Here is a 17066-nt window from a genome sequence, read left to right on the forward strand (position 1 = left end):
CTGTGCACTGCTTGTGAACACACATACATACACAGACATGCGCACTGGGTGGTACGAGAACAAGCCTCATTGCTTGGGGCAACAGTACTTCCCTCGCCAAAAAGGCAGAAGCGGCAGAGTCCCACACATGCAGGCTGGACTCAGTGCACTCTGGTCTAGGTCAGGGCAGCGGTCAGCTCCTGCCCTAAGTCAAATCATCATCATGTGCACATCACATTCTGAAAGCAGATTCAAAGACACGACTGCTAAAACAATCATAAGTGAGGTTAAATTTAAATTAAATAGAAAAGTAGAACTATCAGAATGGGATGAAAAATAAACCCACCATTCAGATCAAATCAAGGAATTCTCCCGATATGCAGAGTGAAGATATAATGAGCCAAAAAATATATATATATTTTATTTATATATATATATAAATAAAATTATCTCTGCCTTCCTCACTCTTTCCCTCTCGCAAACACAAATTTAAAGTTAAAAAAAAAAAAAATGCAAGACAGAATGGGAGAACATACATCTCTCTGACATTCTTGTATCCAGAATGTATCTAAAGCTCTAATGGAAGAATCGGAAACGAAGATGACAAGGGGAGAAACTGTGGAGGGGTATATATATTGGTCTGCCATCCAAGCTGTCGATATAGTATCCAATCAAATGAAGACTGTACAAAAAAAATGAGAAGACTCAATATGACTCAATAATCAAGAACTTGCTTGGAAGGAGTTGGAAGGAATTGCACTCCATGGGACATTGTAATGTGCACAGACATTTCCAACAAAATTCTAAACAGTCGTCTCCCCCGACCTCCAATTCTTAAGTCTATAGTTAAAACACGGTGAACCCTGTGGTACTGGAAAGGAACTGGTTAAACTGTACACTCGAATATGGAACTTCCCGTGGTCCACCTGCGAAAGACAAACTAACAAACCGCTGTTGCCCAGCTGACCTGCGGTGCTCTAGCATCACTTTTAACACACTCCATGAAGGTCGTATCTTTTCACTGATACCTTTTTAACAGTTTTTATATAACAAAATCCTTTTCTATCTATAAATTAAAATAATAAGGCACTATGCGTGAATTACCTCAAGGAATATATTTGTCTATCATTATTTCTACTTCACATTAATTTTTAGCCGTAAAATTGATTCTGTTACCTTTTTTCCTTTTTTTTTTTCTATTTGGTTTTCATCTTTGTTTAAATGTCAGAATTTCTTTAATTAGGAATAACGCAATATTTTAAAATATACTTCTGAAATTTGCATGCCATATGCACATTTTGACTAATGTCCTATTTTCTTTAGTCAAAGGCTTATGTAACAATAAATACTTCTAGCCCCTGATCTCCCCTTTCTACCATTGTTTGATCATGGCATCGCATCGTGCTAATTCTATGCCATTTTCAGGGACTTGTGACTGAGGGTTACTGGGATATTTGGAGAGTTCTTAATTTGGTAATGAGCATGTTTATCCACTCAGTACTGCAACATATTTTACTCAATTTACCGATGTATTTCAATAATCAAAGCATTTTTCTCGGTCTTTCTAAAAAAGAAAATATATGTGGTACACACATACAACGAAATATTTGGCCTTAACAAAGGAAATCCTGCCATTTGCAACAACATGAATGAACCCGGAGGATTATATTCTAAGTGAAATGAACCAGTCACAGAAGAACAAATTCGACACGGTACCACTTACGTAAGGCACGTGAACTAGTCAATCTCATAGAAGCAGAGAGTAGAATGGCGGTTGCCAGGGGCTGGGGAAGGGCCAAATGGGGAAGTGTTAAGCAAAGGGTACAAAGCTTTGGTCATGCAAGATGAATAACTCCCAGAGATCTAATGTACAGCACGGAGCCCACAGTTAATGATACTGTATGATATGCTTAAAAATTTGCTAAGAAGGTAGATTTTATCAATAGTGTTCTAGTCTATGGCCATGCCACCCCAAACGAGCCCGATCCCTTCTGATCACGGAAGCTAAGCAGGGTTGGGCCTGGTTAGTACTTGGATGAGAGATCGCCTAGGAAGACCAGCTGCTGTAAGCGTAAAAAATAAAAAATAATAATAATAAGGATTGCAAGCTAACAAGGTCCTTGCAATCTGTGAGGTCAACCAAGGGTTGCCTCGCCTAAAAAAAAAAAAAAAATAGTGTTCTTATCAATAATAACATAAAGAAGGTATAAAAAAACTTTTGGAGGTGACAGATACATTTATGGCATCGATTGTGGTGATGGTTTCACAGGTGTATACCTATCTCCAAACTCATCAAGTTATATATTTTAAAAATGTACAACTCTTTGTGTGTCACACCTCAATAAAATGACTTTTTTTAAGAAGTATAAATAACATTTAAATAATTCTCTCTACATATATGTACGTGTATGTATACATATATATCTCTCTCTCAAAAAGAAAAACAGCCCAATAAAAAAAAAAAAAACGGCAAAAGAGAAAAAAAACGGCATAGATGACAGAGGCTCTGTTCATCCGTCTGGTGACCAAATCAAAGTTGTGACGGAAACAAGAACAGCAGCAAGAAAAAGTCGCCTGGGATCTAGAGGAACAAGCCATACAACTAGGGAGAAGTCCAAGAAAACACCCTGCAACAACAGAAGGTAGGACAGGGCAAGGATGCGGGGCTGCCCGGTCCCCTGCGGCTGAGTGAGACAGAGGCTGCGGCAGCAGCAAACGCCTCTTAAAGGGGCCATGTCCGCGAGGGATTTTCGCGGTGACGGACCTGCTCGCTCTGAGCACCAGTGCTGATTTGGCTGCACGCAGGGGGCACCAGGGACTTACAGGGAGACACTGTCAGAGTGAGGGCCGAGGCAAGACGCTCTGTACAGAAGTGTCGGCAGTATCCATTGTTCCGTTGAGCCCTCCTCCCTACCAGTGCACCAGACACAGCACCACCATAGCCTTGACGTCATCAAACTGGATAACAAAGGTCGCTCCACCGAGAGGATTCCCTGAAACCCTGCCTGCTCCAACTCACGGCCCCACCCAAGCCACTTCCAGGTGTACCCTCAGGGAGTCAGGTGCTCCTTGCTGAGACTCACACTGGTGGCAGCTAGCCTCAGTTTCTAGTGTGGCCCTTTTGAAGCAACTATAAGCACAGCATCTGTGGATCGCTTGCTGAATCTTAACAGGTCGCCCCAGAGGAGTAGAGTCTTGGGCTAAGTTTGGCCTGCAGCTGAACCCCTCTGAGGACTGTGCCACTGGACACCTACTTCACAAATCCACACTAAAAAAACCGAGACTTAGGAGCTTTGCTTAGTACATAGAAACAGACACAGAAAGGCAGCCAGAATGAGAAGACAAAGCAGCAGAAATTCTATGAGAAAACAGAGCAGAGATCCAGAAATAATGGAGTCAAGCAATCTAAATGATGCAAAGTTCAAAATACTGGTTATTAAGATGCTCAGTGAACTTATGGGAAGTGTAGATGAATTCAGTGAGAACTTCAACAAAGAGATAAAAAAAACATAAAAATGTAAATGGATATAGTATGAAAAATAAACAAACTGGCATTTATAAAAAAAATGGAAATGAAAATTATAAAAGGGAACCAGTTAGAAATGAAGAACACGTTATCTGAGATGAGAAGTATATTAAACAGAATAAACAAAGTGAATAAAGAGAATCATATGACCTATACAGAGGATGGGAAAGCCAAAGACATGCAATCAGAATGGCAAGAAAAAAGAAACTAAGACTATAAAAATAATTTAAGGAGGATACGGGACACTATTAAGGGTCCAAATATCCATCTGATCGGCATAACTAAAGAAAATCAAGATATTGAACAGCTGTTTGAAGAAATGAGGATGGAAAACTTCCCTAACCTGGTAAAGGAAATGAACATAAAACCTCAGGAAGCTCAGAGAATTCCAAAAATCAGGGATCCAAAGAGGCCCACACCAAGACACATCACAATTAAAATGCCAAAGGTTAAATACAAAGAAGGAATATTAAAAGCAGCGAGAGAAAAACAAATAATTATATATAAGGGAACACCCATAAGACTGGCAGCAGATTTCTCAAAAGAAACTATGCAGGACAGAAGGGCTTGGCAAAAAAATATTCGACAGGATGAAGACCCGGGATCTACAACCAAGAATAATTTATCCAGTAAAGTTACCATTTAGAGTTGAAGGACAGATAAAGAGCTTCCCAGACAAAAATAAGCTAAAGGAATTTATCACCACCAAGCCAGTACTACAGAAAATGTTGGAGGGACTTCTTTAAGGAGAAAAACATGTATCAAGAACAGGAATAAAGAATAGTAAAAGTATATTCCTATCAACAAGTACCTTAAATAGAAAAGAATTAAGTGCTCCAACCAAAAGATAGAGTGCCTGAAAGGATAAGAAAACAAGACCCCTACATATGAAAAGGAAGGAGATGGAAAAAGATATTGCTTTGATGGACCCAGAAAGTATTTAAGTCAGTCAGAGAAAGATAAACACTTTATGATTTCACATATATGCGGAATCTAAGGAATAAAAAGAACAAACTAATCAAAAACAGATTCACAAATATAATGGACAATTTGGTGTTGGACAGAGGGAAAGGGAGTTTTAGGGGCTGGGAGAATGGGGTGAAGGGCTAAAGAAGTACAAATTAGTAGCTGATGGATGGTCATGGGGATGGGGAGCATGGTATAGGGAATGCAGTTAGCATTAACACATTGGCTAGGTGGAGCGTCAGGGGAGGGAAGGAGCAATTGGGGGGATCATTTTATGAACTATAAAGGTGTCTAACCAATGTACGGTACACTTGAAACTAAATTAAAAAAATAATTTAGAAAATAATAATAAAAAAAGCAAAAGATTTGAAGATACTTCACAAAAGACATAAAAATGGCCAATGAGTATGTGAAAAAAAGGCTCAACATCATTGGTAATCAGGCAGAAGCAAACTAAAACCACAAAATACACCTCCATTAGAATTGATCAAACTAAAAGGGCTTACAATACCAAGTCTTGGCAAAGGTATGAAGCTGCCATCACTCAACTCCACTGTTAGGTATTTACCCAAAAGAAATGAAAACCTGTCAATCAAAGACTTGTTCATGAATATTCATAGCAGCTTTATTTGTGTCCAAGAATTTGTCCATTCTAAGTTATGTAACCTATTGGCATAGAACTGTTCACAGTATTCCCTTATAATCCCTTTTTTTTATTTCTGAAAGGTCAGTAGTAATGTCTACTCTTTTATTTCTGATTTTGGTAATTTGAATCTTCTATTATTCTTGGTTGATCCCATTAAAAAGCTGTCAACTCTGTTGATTTTTTTTTCAAAGAAACAAATTTTGGTTCCATGAATTTTCTCTATTGATTTTCTATTTCTATTCCATTAATTTCCATTCAATTTTCCTTCCTTCTGCTTGCTATAGGTTTAGTTTGCTCTTCTTTTTTAGTGTAGCAGCTTAATTCGTAATAGCGTTAAACTGGAAACAACCTACATGTCCATTAATGAGTGAATGGATAAATTGTGGCAAATTCATTCAATGGAATACTATTCAGTAATGAAATAGTTCTATAGATATAGCAACAACATGGATAAAGATCATTATGTGCAGTGAAAGAAGCCATACACAAACAAGTAGATATTTTATGATTCCAACTATGCAAAAGTCTAGAAAATGCAAATATAGTAACAGAAAGAAGATCAAGTGGTTGCCTAGTGCCAAGGGTGGAAAAAGATATGAACTACAAAGGGGCATGAGAAAACTTTTGTAGGTGACCTTCTGCATCTTGATTGTGATAGTAGTTTCAAAGGTATATGCAACTGCCAAAATTCACTGAATCAAACACTTATATGGTAGTGATTTAAGATAAATGACACTCTACAAAACTGATTTTCAAAAATGCTTTAATCTCAAGTGTTTTTAAAATAAAAAAGAAGAAAATGAAGCAATCTCTACGTATGTCTTAAGGGGAAAAACTCAGCCAAATTACCATTCAGACAAGAATAATACCACTCGGATGTTGTTATATAATGTATATCATCCAGGGTTCCCTCCAGCCTTATGTAACTCACAGAAAAATAAATCAGAATAAAGCCTTTGTTCAAGACAGAAGACATAAGTTTAATGGACAGTTGAAGTAACTGTGAAGTTCAAGGTAACTGTTAAGAAAAGAATTCATAAAAAAGAAAGGGGCATCAATTTTTTTTTTAACAAAGATTGATCACAGGATGATTCAGGATGATTTTTTAAAAAGGGAAAGTAAAAGAAAGCCTAAGGGTTCTCCTTGTTCTAGAGAAATTTATAGATACTAAGTAAATCATGCCTATGGTTTAAAAATATAATTATAAACATTAGTCAAATAGAAACAGGAAATAGAACTTAGGCAACGTACAGTGCCTAAATAAAACTAAACAAAGTACACTTAATCAATCTACCCAAAGTCAGAAAATGGAGGGGGCGGCGGGGGGGGGGGGGGAGGGGAGGGGAGACAGCACAATAAACAGAAAATATAGAATAAATCTAAAAGTCCATACAAAACAGGAGCACACTGAACCCAAGACCAAGTAAGACTTAACCTAAGTATAAATTTAAGTATGGTTCAGTATTAAGAAATCAATTAATTATATTAAAAGATTAATGCAGAAAAAAACAAATTATCGTTTCCGTAGATGCTAAGAAGGCATTTTGAGGCCTCTGTAGTTCTAAAAGCCTGAGATTCTGCAAAAGAAAAACAGCCACTGTGGAGCTCTGTGAGCAGCGAGTGAGAGGGGCAGAACCTGGACCAGGGGGCTTGCTTGATACTGAGGCAAGAGGCAGCAGATGGCGAGGCAGATGGAAGCAGTGCACAAAGACCTCTCATCTGAGTAGCCTGACTGTGATGGGAAGGGTGAGCAGGCAAAAAGTAGTGAGCCTTAGGAAACTTCTCGAACATGAGAGACGGGCACATGAGGAGGAGAAGGCTGGAAGACCTAGAAACTGAAATAAGGGAAGAGATTGGGCTAAGATACAGTAGAGAATGGTTTCATGCCCCTTGGCCTGAAGACTGTGTTTTGTATAAGAAATGCAACGTACAGTGCCTAAAGCATTTAAATGCTCAAAAAAGAAGGAAGAGGTTTGGGAAGGGACGACAGTTCTGTAGCATTGGTGGTGGTTAAGAAAGTGGGCTCTGAAATTAAAAATGAAATCCTCAATAACTTTTTAACAAAGACCCAAGTTCAAATCCCAGCCTCACTTTCTTCTAGCTCCAAGACCTCGAACAAGTTACTTCACCTCTCAAAGCCTACACTTCCTGACCTGTCAAAAGGGAATGAGACAGTAACTATGTCACAGGAGAGTGCACTGAGATGATGCAGTAAAGCTCCCAACCAAAGCAGGTGTTCCGTAAATGTTAGCAACAACTACAAACACACATTACTATTATCTCTGGGTAAAGGTAGGGTAACTGAGGGAGCATATGCTGGATACGTTTCATAAGAAAGAGACCAGAAGCAAGGAAAAGACGGTAGAAGCAACTGTTAGGAAAATGAAAAGCAGTCCCAAGCATATGTTAAACATGAAAACCTGGGCATAGAGAAGACCATGTTAAGTTTTTCTAGAAACAGGGAAAGCTAGAATGTTGACAGAGGATGGAGTATTCCAGGCAAGTTCCAGTCAGTTCAGACTGGAGAAGCAAGCCCTGAAGACCCTAACTTATTGCAAGCATACCCAGAGAATGACAACAGTCCTAAACCAGAACACTGAGATGAGTAAGGAGTGATTTTAACAGGACCTGAAAACCAGTACATCCAAAGGATATCAGCATCTCGCTTTCAGAAGGGTTCCATACTGGATTTAATGCTCTGTTGCCACTATCTTGAAATCCTCAATAACTTTTTAACAAGGGACAAGTATTTAAATTTTGTACTGGCCCTCACAAATATTGTAGCCAATTTTGGATACGCTGGTAAAGAACATTCATTGGATTAACATATACACAATAAAATCTAAGGGCTGAAATGTAGTAAAGAATTTCTCATTATCATCACACCAGAAAACAACTATTCAAATTCTCATTGAAATTCCAACATAAACATTAAAAGACAAAATGTAGTTATTACCTATAAGAGGGAATCCAAGGACCCCTTCAAACATGCTTCAGTCTAGAATTTCTTTAATGCAAAGAAATTCTGATAACCCTCATGATATTCTGTACAATATACCCCTACCATTATGCTAAATTGCAATTATTCACTTGTACCTCCTCTGTTCCCCTTCCTGAACTGTGGATGCCTAGAAGGTAAGGTCATCTCTCATTCTCTACATATGCTTCAGGCATGGTACATGACAGGCCAACATAAATCTTTGGAGAATGAACAATTGCTGATGCAAGTCATGAAATAAACAAGGATTTCTTGATTGGACATGACAGAGAAAGGCTGCTATGTTACATTTTTGCAGCACAGATGCTGATGCCAGCAAGATGACAAGCCCAATTCCTTAGAATATTCCTCTGCCCTAATTAAATAGCCCTGAAGAAGGTCTAGGCTTCCATTTTTGCAATAAAACAGCTATTGCATAACCATTTTTATTCTAATTACAGTAAGATATCATTTACCCGAACATCTGAGACCTGACCTGTCCATTTTAGAACTTAGATATCTTAACTCCCAAGGAACATAATGCCTTACACAGGGCATAGTACAGAAAAGTCGCACACTTGTACAATAAATTTACCTTAGCTCTTCCAGTATTAATATTTCCAGACCTCAGTGACCGTGGGTAACTGGAACCGCAGAAAGCAAAGTCCCACATTAAGGCGGAAGGGCTACTGTACAAGGTTAAGAAACGCGCCCAAGGCCGCAGAGCTAGTAAATACATTTAGCATCTTTCACATGCTATTGCAACCATCTGTGTACATATCCCTCTTCTCTCTGGACCATGAACCTCTCCAAGGAAAGACCTTTTTTTAATTTTTCAACATCTCCAGCATTTAGCACAGAGCCAGGCATGTAGCAGATGCTCAAAAGATATAGGTTTTGAAGAGCGCTTGTACTCCGCTACGCAAACATGCTGTGTGCTCCTCCTGCCTCTGTGCCTTTTTTCAAACAGGAGTCCTGAAACACCTTTTTTTGCATATCTCTCTTGCTCTTATCCACTCTCCACCGCTCTTACCCACTCTCTACCCTGCCCCCCAACACACACACACACACACACACACACACACACACACACTGAGGCAGATGTGAGACAGCATATGACCCCTCTAATGTCTAGTAAACAAACCCAGCAGCTCATACACAAATTAGTTGTGCACTTTTGCCAAGCTGTTATTTACGTACTTATTTTGAGAGACTCTCATTTATCATGAACATCTTCCTTCCCATAACCTCCACTAATGCTCATTTCTCCTCTTTTCTAAAGACCTTTCCCCAACTCTGCTTTTTTTCTCCTAAGCTACCACCTTTCTTATACCATACTGCTATGACCTCCTGCCTTCCATGTGACTGTCAATATCCACTTTGTCTAAAGTCTGAGCTTAACCTCTGCATTCTTCCATTCCCATCTCTATTTGATCCATTGGGGTTACACACCTATATAACACAGGAGAGCATCCTGGGGACACCATTTGCGCTAAGCCTTGAAGTTTGCGTGCGTTTCTACCGGTGGGGTTCAGGTAACCTCTGTCCTGAACTCCTGACTTCAAACTGCATCCTAGTCATCTTTACACCTCCCACTCCCACGCGCGTCCCAATCTGTGTTCCCCTCCTCAACGAGAGCACCAGGCAATATCAGAATCAATATCTAATCAATCAGTATCTTGATTAGAAAACCAGTCATCCCCACCTTACCAAAACTAGTCATCTTTACATCTGCTAATCTTTCTTCTTTCAGGCAACAACTCCAACCTAAAGCAGGCTAACACCTTCTCATATCCTACCTTTCACTGCCAGTCTCTCCTCATCTCAAGCACTGATCACACATTCCCCTGCTCAAAAACCCTCTAGGGCTGGCTTGTACCTAAATAATAAAAACAACCTCCACGTCACAGCATTCAAAGCAGTCTTCAGCCTCCTCCTGATCTGACTTCCCACCTCATCGCTCACTAATCCCCACCTCCAGACTCTCAAAACCCAACTCGATCCAACTCCAGTGGGCACAAGTCTTTTCCACTTCAGGAGCTTTGTTCAAGCTGCTCCCTCAGCCCATGATGCTTTCCCCATGCTGTACCTGAAAGCCTCCTCGAACTTCAGAGTCCTGGTGAAAACACACCTCTGCCACCTTAGCTGATTTGCAGGTGTACACCCCAAAAGTGGGGCTGACCAATAGAAATTAAGCACCCCCTTCTCAATCCTGCCAATGTAAAACTCAATTCTCATTTCACATTTTAAAGTCGATGGACTGGTCAATTTTTTTTAAAGTTTCAAGTGACAAACCAAACTAAAAATAGTGTAAACGAAAGAGAATTCATGGCTGCCTGTAACCAGGAAGCCCAGAGAGCAGGGCTAGCTAGCCTCAGGCACAGGTGGCACAGGTGGATCCAGCGGTCCAGCGATCTTCAGGCTTGCCCGCCTCTTCCTCTCCAGTTCTGCTTTCCTCTCTGGCTTCAGCCATTGTTAGATACTAATCAAACCCTTCCCTCTGGTTCAGACCAGAGTCCCTGGCAGCAGCTGCTCCCTCTCCAGGGCTCCCTTTCTCTGTGGTCCCAGCTCCTGCTGAGCAACCCAACCATGGTTGGAATCCCCACAGAAGCACCTGGATTACGCTAACATTGCCTCCTCCCATTGACCCTCCAGCCTTCAGGATGACGGCAGCTTCCTGCAATTGCTACTCTCTGGTTGCCTCGCTGTCCTCTGCATGTATTCCTGGTGAGATGCCTACAGTAGTTTTTATTCCTTGACTAGATCGCAACCGATACAGAAGTTAACAAAGACCAGGCAAAAATGCACAAAGAAAATGTGGAATGCAATATCAAGGAATAAAAACCACCATCACTACCCTCATCTTTAATAAAAGCTCACTATATATCGGGCACTCCTCAAGGTAGTGTGTTTTAGTGTGTTAGAAATGAACTCACTGGGTCTTCATAGCAACCGTGTAGCACAGGTACCCTTTTATGATGAGAAAACTGAGGGCCAGAGAGATAAAATAATTTGCTGTTATAGAGAGCGTAAGTAGTAGAGCTGGGATTCAAATCCAGACAACCTGGCTCCAGAGCACACGCTCTAAAACACAAAGTCAAGTGAAGAATGTTTTAAGCAAGGGGCTGCTCTTGACTGCATCAAGTGCTACCAAGAGGTCAGGTGAGAAAAGGACTGTGAGGCATGTACTGGACTTAGCAATAAGGAAGTCACAAGGGACCTTGAATAGGCAAGTGAGAAACCAGATAGCAATAGGCTGAACAGGAAGCCAGAGATTAGGAAGTAGAGACAAGAGAAGCAAACCTGTCTCCTAAAAGGTTTGGCTGTGAAGAAGAGTCACAAAATCAGACAGGAGATGGAGGTAAAGGGAGCATCACAGCAGAGGTTTCTTTACTCTTGCTTTGTTTTACAAATAAGAGCGACTTGAGTATGTTTAAATATTGATGGGAATAAGCTAGCTGAGAGAGTCTGCAGACAAAGGAGTGAGGCAGGAGGACAACAGGGCAGTGTCTCCAAGAGGCCAGAGGGACAAGCTGTATAGTTCAGGATCAGCTTAGAATCTCTTCCATTGCAACAGGGAGTAGGAAAGCAAAGATGGCTACAGATGACGATCATTTTGTAATTTGGTGAAAGGAAGTTTGTTTACAGTGGTTTCTATCTACTCTAAGCTAGAAAATGAGACCATCAGCAGAAGGACGGGTGGAGGGTGTAAGGAGCAGAGAAAAGCTTCAGATCGGCCACAGTACAGAACACGAGCCCACTGTGGAAAGAAAGGAGTGCCCGGCACCACGGAGGCCCCATCTGTGGTTGGAAGCTGTGGTTTTACATTGGCAGGAATTCTTAAGAGGCCTTTACACCCTAGGTGTAGGCAACAGATATAAACAAATGGAATGATCCGGGTTCGGTGTAAAAGGAGAGCAAAGCAATTGAGTCAAGGACAGTGGCAGGATCAAGTGACGAGGTGAGCCACAGAATCTAAAGCAGGTAGGTGAATGCAGATGAGGTCAGAGAACAGGTGTAGTCAGTTATTACTGACTGAGAGGAGGGTAAGGCAAGAAAAGATGATATCTGATGGCATCATTTCAGAGCGGGAACAGTTCTACGTGTCATAATGCGAGGGTGTAGCCATGGGAAAGGGCAGCTGAACTGGAAAAAGAGGTGAGGGTGACTGGAAATAGGGTCAAGAAATGGAGGGGTTTGGAGATTTGGACAGAGTCTCCAAGATGAGTACACGATTTGAAGAGATTTGAGGGTTGAAAGATTTTAATCAATAGGAGTGAGAAGCTGGGACGTGAGAAAACGACAGGGTGGAAAGAGGTAGTGGAAGGTCTGTAATGGCCATTTCTTGTTGCCATTTGTCTGGTATTCACTGGTTCCTCCTCCTTCTAATAATAGCATCTTGGTTTTGCTCTGGAAGCCACCTCTGTCATCCCCAGGCACAGAGGAGGTTCCAAAATATTACTAACATTCTATAGCTTAATCTAGGGGGTAGAAACATGAGCGTTCATGTTGTTCTTCTTTAAAAACCAATATAGACACATTTTATTCTTTAGACTACACAGACACATTTTATATACTTCAGATATACATTTCACAGTTAAAACAAACAAACATAAAAATTTCCCTTCTCGGTGCTCTGAAGATAAAGACCTGTTCCCCACCTGGGCAATCAGAGTTACCAAGATTGGTTTCGATGCCTGACCCAATTTAGGCCCATGAGACACTAGCCCAGAGCTTTTGCTGCAACTATCAAGGAAGAGTTGCTCTCTTTCTGCTCGGGTTGTGAAGCTTGTTTGTATAGCATATCCCTTGCTAGCTTGAGAATAAAGCTAAAACGAAGAAAGCAGAGCCAAGATGGAAAGTGACAGATTCTGGACATCATGTGAATACCTAGTTACAGCTATTCCTGAAGCAAAAATACCTGGAGCTTTTCAACAACATACAACAACCTGGAACGAGTATTTCTTTTTCTTCAACCAGTCTGCATTCAGTGTATGTCCTTTTAACCAAAAAGAAATCTAATTCTGTTGAATAGTTGAATAAAGGATTCTCAGTTCAACGGCCTGGGTGATCCTTTCCAAAACCGAAGACAAACCACATTCTCCTTCTGCTCAAGACCCTACAATGACACTCAGTGTAAAGGCCAAAGTTCTCGGGGTGGCCTACCAGGTCTATACAATCCGCCCCACCCTGCCACGCCCTCACCCTATGACTTCCCATTGCTCACTCTGCTCCAGCCACACTGGCCACTGGGCTATTCCCTGACAAGTCAGGAATATGCCTTCAGACCTCTGCTTTGGCTGTTTCCTCCACCTGGACACTCCTCCAGATATCTACTTGCTAACTCCCTCACCTCCTTCAAGCCTCTGCTCCAATCTCAAGTTCTCAATAAGGCCTATCCAAATCCTCCTAACCATGGCCAGTGATTCTGAACGCCCCCCTCCCTGCCCTTTCTCTTCCTTCCATGGCTTTTATTACATAATATAGTATGTGTTCACTAAATGTATCCAATGAAGGCAGGGGTCTTCAACTGGTTGATTCATCTCAAGTTCCTTCAACAGTGCCTAACTCTTAGTAGGCTCTCAAATACTTGCTGGATGAACAAATAAAATGACATGAGCCTCAAAGGCGCAGAACTTGGTTTGTAAAAGACAGGGAGGAATAGAGGACGCTAACCCCCTATCTCCTGATTCTGATATAAGTGGAGTACAAGAGGAAAAGACACCTCCATTTTGAAGACTTCAGAGGAAGCAGTGACCTACAGGGACAGAAAGAGGTGGAAGAGTTCAGTGACGAGACTGAGGATGTGGGTAGGGGTGTTAACCACAGTTGGGACTTGAAAGGGCTTGATGTTCAGTTTGGGAAGGCACACAAGAGCTGGAAGCTGAGTCAAGGGAGAAGTAGCCCAGGGCAGTTTGCGGATCAAAGTAAAAAAGAAAGATAGGCCAGTGGTTTATTTACATTTTAGGTGGAGATGAAGGATGTAGTAGTGATAGAAGGCCTGGTGAGTTTAGCTGGCAAAAGAACTAGTCCTAGCAACCCCAGGCAAATAGAGAAGATTCCTCCCATCACTCCACGGTTTGAATGATTTTAAGTTTTGTGCATGGAGAGACCAGCGCATATGGTCTTTCCCTCCTTCCCGGCACCCCAAAGCCCATTCGGAAGTGTCTGCTAGACTTAGACACAGGCTTCCCTGTTCATGGCACCATCCTGGGCTCACAAAAAGCAATTCCCTTTGCATAATATGATAACACTGCACTATAAGCAACTTGTCAAATCCTCATTATCCAAGCCCCAAACTGACTCACAATCAGGCATCCAGGATCACAACCCTAATGTCCAGAAAGGCAAGAGAACAGGCTTCTTTTCAAAGGCAGACCACAGCACTCAACTTTCCTACCTGCCCTCCATGCTGCCTGGGCAAGAAACAGCAGGGCAAAGGAAAGACTGCCTTCCACTGATAATGATTCACCTCTGTTGCTTCCTAGTTCTCTCTACAGAAATTTCTCCAGAGTTACGAAAACATGTGTGCATGCCAAGATTCAAGGAAAATGTTACTCTCAGTCAGAGAAAGAAATTGCATTGCTTTGCCTCTAAGGAAATTACACTGGTTATTATAAATGAGGCCCTTGGGAGTGATGTGATGTTGATGTTCCTTGCACCTGTAAGGAGAGTTATTAATATTCAATAATTAATAATTAGGTCTTCAAGATTCTCTCTCACAGAACTGTCCCTATAAAGGCAGCCTGCAGTAATTAGAATTGGACCTGACTTCCTGCCCACCAATAAGCTCTTGGTGGTACCGGGCATCTGTCCTCCCACTGCTTATTAGTAAAATGCCCATACTTCTGCATCAGGTATCCTCCAAAAGTGGATCATTAAGCAAATATCTAAAATATCCATCTGCAGTAGCCAGCCTCCAAGATGGCCCCAACGATTCCTAACTTACTGTCGACAGACTTTGCGACTTTAAGTGAAACTACATATTAAAAAAATAATTTTACCATAGGCTAATCGATAAACAAAACTTTCTATAGCATCTCATCAATGTTATAACAAAATGACATTATTCGAGAACTTGCTATATTCATACCCTCTTCCCACATTGTACCAGTAGCGTTGTTGGTCTGTGTGACCAACAGAATATGACGGTGGCATGTCACTCCCAATATTAAGTTACACAAGACTGTGGCTTGAGTACTGGGATCTTTCGCTGTCTTCGATCACTTACTCCAAGTGAAACCCGTTGCCATGTCAAGCAGCCCAATGGAGAGGAACTACCTGCCAACAGCCAAGCGAGTGAGCTTGGAGGCTCACTTCCCAAATCCAGCCTTCAGATGACCACAACCCTACTCAACAGCTTGCCTGCAGCCTCATGAAAGATCTGAGTCAGAACCACCCAGCTAAACTGTTTCCAGATTTTTTACACACAGATACTATTTTCAGGAGCTAAATTTTGGAGCAGTTTGTTACACAGCAATAGATAACTAATTCACTATCTTACACACACCTGAGACAGAAATCGAAAGATTTAACCTACATGCATGTAGGACAATTTCTATTTTCCATAAGAAAGCAACAAATTACTCATTCGATCATTCGTCACTTATTGAATGTCAAATAGGGAAGGTATTTCCAAGTGACATAAGCCTTCGTAGAGTTATAATCTATAAAACAAAGAAATAATTACAAAGACCCATACACACACACCTCAAGCTGCCTCAATTCATTGGTTGCATTAGCTTTTTAAGTCTTCTTGTTCCTAATGCTTTACCCCTCGCTGCCCACTCTTTCATTTTACGAACCCTCTCAAGAAGGTACATAGGGCACCCCTGCCTAGCTATTCTGAGTGTTCGGTACAGGTATATTCATCTTAACTATGTCCTCCCATCTAAGGGGGAGGCAATCCTGATCACGAATGTTAAGAAAAATTCTAATTTCTGCAATTAGTGACTAAGGGGCAACAGTAGCGCTGATACAATCACAGCTCAAGTCCAGGTCACAGCTGAAATGGCGATGGGGGCGGGCGATGCGTCCCCTTACCAATCACTGGACTCTGCTGTCTCTCAAAGCAGCGGGAGGGTTATGCTGTTCTAAGAAAATCAGGAGCTTCTTTCTGCACAAAGAAGGTCAAAGGGCGAGCTTCCCTTCTATCAACAAAACCAGCTTCTGCCGAACCTAAACCGCGTAGGAGGCCGTCAGAGGTGAAAGGAGCACCAGAGAGAAAACCACAGTTGAGTCTCCTGTGGCCGGCTGGGGTCTGAGTCAGATGACTTCTCAGTGCACACAACGAACCTAAACAAAGATCCCTTCCCGCATGACAGACAGGAGGAAGAAGATGACTGGCAGTAAGACCACGGCTGCCCAGTCCTACCACGGAAAACCATTAACTAACTTACTTCTTTGCACCCCCAGCAAACTGGAGCTACAAGTTACTCTGCAGCTCAGCTTCAGGGATGCACCTGGAGGAACCCGGGACCCCATCCCAGGACACAGGCGCCGAGCACTGTACACACACTTCCAGCCCCAACCCGCAGGCGGGACCCCTCCCCACCAGCTGTCACCCGCGCTCACGACCAGTCACAGCCCGGCAAGCCCGTCTCCTCTGCCCGCTTCCCCTGCGGCTGGGACCCCGTAGAGTCCGCAGAGAGCAGACGCCTTTCCCAAAGGCTCTGGGGGCGAGGGCACGCCTGCCCCCCGGGAAGGAGCGCCAGGGTGGGCGCGGCCCGGGGCCAGAGGAGCTCGGGATCCATCATCCCCCAGCTAAGCGCACCCCACCTTGTCGCCGAAGCTGCGGGCCATGAGCAGGTCCGGGCTGGGTGTGCTGTCGCCGCCCACGGCCTCCTCGCTGCTGGAGCCCGCCAGCGGGTGTGGCATGTCGCGCAGGGAGTGGGGCCCCGTGGACGGCAGGGCCTTGGAGGGCCCGCCCGACATGGCGCGGACGGCTCGGGACGCGCAGCCGCCGCTTCCTC

General features: G+C 42.5%; 1 protein-coding gene and 1 pseudogene across 9 annotated transcripts in view; one reads left to right on the forward strand and one right to left on the reverse strand.

Moving 5' to 3' along the window:
• The window catches only part of KIAA1958 (KIAA1958 ortholog), a 266726-nt gene that overhangs the window by 81553 nt on the left and 168107 nt on the right, over window positions 1-17066 (reverse strand). The window contains exon 1 of one of the 9 annotated variants that reach the window (XM_011383644.2): window positions 16873-17060. The exons of the other annotated variants lie outside the window; for them this stretch is intronic. Within the exon in view, the coding sequence (XP_011381946.1) occupies window positions 16873-17028 (156 nt within the window). The 5' untranslated portion in view covers window positions 17029-17060. Of the gene's footprint in view, window positions 1-16872; window positions 17061-17066 lie in introns of those variants that run through there. 9 annotated transcript variants of the gene reach the window in all.
• Window positions 1933-2051, forward strand: LOC111733177 (annotated as a pseudogene).

Source organism: Pteropus vampyrus, unplaced genomic scaffold (assembly GCF_000151845.1).
Source record: "Pteropus vampyrus isolate Shadow unplaced genomic scaffold, Pvam_2.0 Scaffold535, whole genome shotgun sequence".
In the NCBI taxonomy this organism is placed as follows: Eukaryota; Metazoa; Chordata; class Mammalia; order Chiroptera; family Pteropodidae; genus Pteropus; species Pteropus vampyrus.